Source organism: Nothobranchius furzeri, chromosome 1, assembly GCF_043380555.1.
Source record: "Nothobranchius furzeri strain GRZ-AD chromosome 1, NfurGRZ-RIMD1, whole genome shotgun sequence".
NCBI classification, from domain to species: Eukaryota; Metazoa; Chordata; class Actinopteri; order Cyprinodontiformes; family Nothobranchiidae; genus Nothobranchius; species Nothobranchius furzeri.
The window spans coordinates 35,126,566-35,129,791 of NC_091741.1; the positions used below are offsets into that span (position 1 = coordinate 35,126,566).

Here is a 3,226-nt window from a genome sequence, read left to right on the forward strand (position 1 = left end):
GGTCTCCTCCCGGTTGGACGTGCCCGGAAAACCTCACCAGGGAGGCATCCAGGAGGCATCCTGACCAGATGCCCGAGCCACCTCAACTGGCTCCTCTCGATGTGGAGGAGCAGCGGGTCTACTCCGAGCCCCTCCCGGATGACCGAGCTTCTCACCCTATCTCTAAGGGAGAGCCCAGCCACCCTGCTGAGAAAACTCATTTCGGCCGCTTGTATCTGCGATCTCGTTCTTTTGGTCTCTACCCAACGCTCGTGACCATAGGTGAGGGTTGGAATTTGAGAAGTTCGCCTTCCAGCTCAGCTCTCTCTTCACCACGACAGACCGGTACAGCGCCCACATCACCGCAGACGCAGCATCAATCCACCAATCCAAAAAGTTTCTTGTTTTTTAAGTGTTTTCAGTGCAGCATCGTCCAATGGGATGTTTTTTTTTTTGAGGATTTGTTATTTTTATTGATTAAAGCCATAAAAAAGCAGCTCTGCAGCATCAGCTTAGCTGCAGAGGAAGTGTGACATCAGCAAAATAACCTTTCATGTTTGTTCTTCTGTTTACTTTGTGTTTTATTCTGTAATTTAATCCTGATTACGTTTGCCTCCCTTCAGGTCTGACTTCTCCTCCTCCTCCTCTGTGTTTTTGCTCCCTGGTTTAGGAGAAGATTGTTGTTTGGTGGTTCCTCGTGTCGTGCCTGGTTCATTCCTGTTCCTGCGTGAATATGTTCTGGTTATTGTTGTTTTTATTCATCACGCTTTATTAACCGACTCGTGTCTGTTTTGTCCTTCTTTTAGGTCACAACAAATCAGGCAAGAAAACCAAAAGCACATCAGACTCAGGAGCCGGGCGTGGTGGAACGACAAAATTTGTTTAAACTTGTAACGAGGCTCTGATTGGCCACCGTGATAAGAGCAGGTCAGATTGTCTAGAAACTCAGGAAATGAGGTTAAATGTTTCCTTTATGATCTTATTTAGCGTCTAGGAACATCTTATCTTTCTTACGGAAGTCCTTCCCTGGAGTAGGAGTGAGTCTCGGCATCAAGTATCTGGGTTTGGGGTCTGACTTGTTGGTGCATCGCCTCCTGATCATGGCCATCAGCACCAGATCGTGGAGCTGCTGCTCCTCCTCACCAGGAAGAGTCAGCTGAGGAGGTTCAAGCATCCTAATCAGATGCTCTTCAGGTACATCCCTGGGAGATCCTGAGGAAAATCCAAAACTTGCTGGATCCTCTCTAGTCTGGGAAAGTCTTGGAATCCCCCAGGAGGAACCAGAGACCTCACGACCTGACCTTGGATAAATGGAGCTAATAGGAACCCTCGATGTGTCGTTCATGAACGAAACGGAGCCGACTCTTTGAAGTGACCAATCAGAGCTGACCCCATCCGGAGGAGCCGAATCGGAATGTCTTTTTTTCCCCTTTCTCTCCCTCCGTGTTTAAGCCGCACGTGACTGATCAACTCCTCGATGAGCCCTCTGCTCCTCGTCTGCAGCAAGCAGGAGGAGGAGGAGGTGAGGAGCAGAGCAAAGGGAACTTAAGTCACGCCCATCTACCTATGAACCACGGTTCCCCGGAAGGACGAAAAACAAATGCAAGTCAACGAGGCTAAAAACGCTATTTTCTAATTCCGCTTGTTTTGTGACATGGATTTCACACGTGATGTCCGTGAATTTTAAACACACATTTTGATACCAAGAACTCGCTCATTTTCGAACGGGGAGAATAATATTTTAGGTTTGGTGTGAAAATGAGTCCAGGACTACAAATGCGCTTCACGAAAGTGACGTCATCGAACCAGACACGGAGAACGCAGAGGGAAAACGGCTGTAAGTTCAGCAAACTTCCAATCCTTCCTTCAGGAGGACAGAACCACCATAAGTCTGGTCATGTGGTGAGTAGCAGCTATGCTAGGGGAGAGGAGAGTCTGTGGTGACGTCACATATGCGACGTGCCCATTTCTGGTGTGTAGTCATGCTAATTACGAACTTTTACAAGCTGACAAATGTTAAAGTACGTCACCAGGCGTGGTCGAAACACCCATCATTACTTTTTCATTTAAATTGCAGTACACAGCATGTATGTCCAGGGCGTACGGCAAATCGGAAAATATCTTTTCAGCCTCGTTGACCTGCTTTCATTTTTTCGTTCTTCTGGGGACCCATGAGCTGACCGGAGAGGGAGGAGACCTAAACCCACAGAGCAGTGGGAGGAGGGGGAAAAGGGGAGAAAAACAGCAGTCCAGAAAGGTGAGAAGACCAAGGAAGGACCGTGTCCTCGTAAGCAAGGCGCCTGGCCTCGCAAGACATTGCTTCGCGAGGCCAGGCGCCTTGACGTTGAGAAACACCCGAGGTGAGGATCCTATAAACATTTCATTCAAGTCCTTCAAATATTACAGGTGATGTTTCTCTAATAATATAAAAGGGTTTTATATTATTTAAGTGATTATGAGCTTTAAAGGAACTGAAGGGACATTAACGACCAGTGAGGTGTGTCTCAGTGGAACCTTTTATCACACTGAAGGGATAAAACACGTTTATTATGGTTGAAGTCAGCTGGACGCCGGAGCACCCTCAGCCTGTTCTCGTACGAAGCGTGCCTCTGAGCGTGAGTGGGTGCAGAGTCCAGCCGCGCTCATGTAAGCACACAGGCTGTTATCAGGCCGTGCAGATTATCAGCGCTGTCAGACTGTCCTGTTCAGAGAGCACAGCCCTCAGGGAGAGAATCCTGCTCTTACTTCACATTTCTGCACCCATTCATTCTCTTAACCCCCCCCCCCCTTAAGCCTGTCTCCATCCTCTGCTCCTGATTGGCAGGTTGCTGCGTTCAGAGTGTGCCAGAGCTGGTGGAGGGTGGCTGATAGGCATCAGAAGAAATATGCTGCTCTGCTTCCTTCATGCCTTTTAAGGCCGTCTTCACCCCGGTAGAGGTTGACGAGAGTGGATCTTGGGTGCACACCTCAGGACGAGGCAGCGGAGCGCAGGTCTGGATCTGAGTCGGGTTTGATTCTGAGAGCTGCTGTCACAAGGAGGGCACAGATTTCACAATAAGAGCGCAGCACACGGGACCAGGCATACACACACTCCTCCTCCGTTAGAGTCCTGAAACTTCAGAGAGTCAGCCTGAGCTCTCTGATCTGCAGAGGCTTCCAGTGACTCCAGCTGCATGCACCCGGATGCACTTTGACCTCAGTCTGTGAGGAAGAGGAGGCATGAGGAAGAACAAAAGCGCTATCCCGC

At 49.2% G+C, this 3,226-nt stretch overlaps 1 protein-coding gene across 1 annotated transcript in view; it reads left to right on the plus strand.

Moving 5' to 3' along the window:
- Positions 1-2,668: 2,668 nt before the first annotated feature.
- The window catches only part of tmcc3 (transmembrane and coiled-coil domain family 3), a 74,822-nt gene continuing 74,264 nt past the window's right edge, over positions 2,669-3,226 (plus strand). The window contains exon 1 of the mRNA XM_015962357.3: positions 2,669-3,226. This exon is cut by the window's right edge and continues 17 nt beyond it. Within this exon, the coding sequence (XP_015817843.3) occupies positions 3,199-3,226 (28 nt within the window). The 5' untranslated portion in view covers positions 2,669-3,198.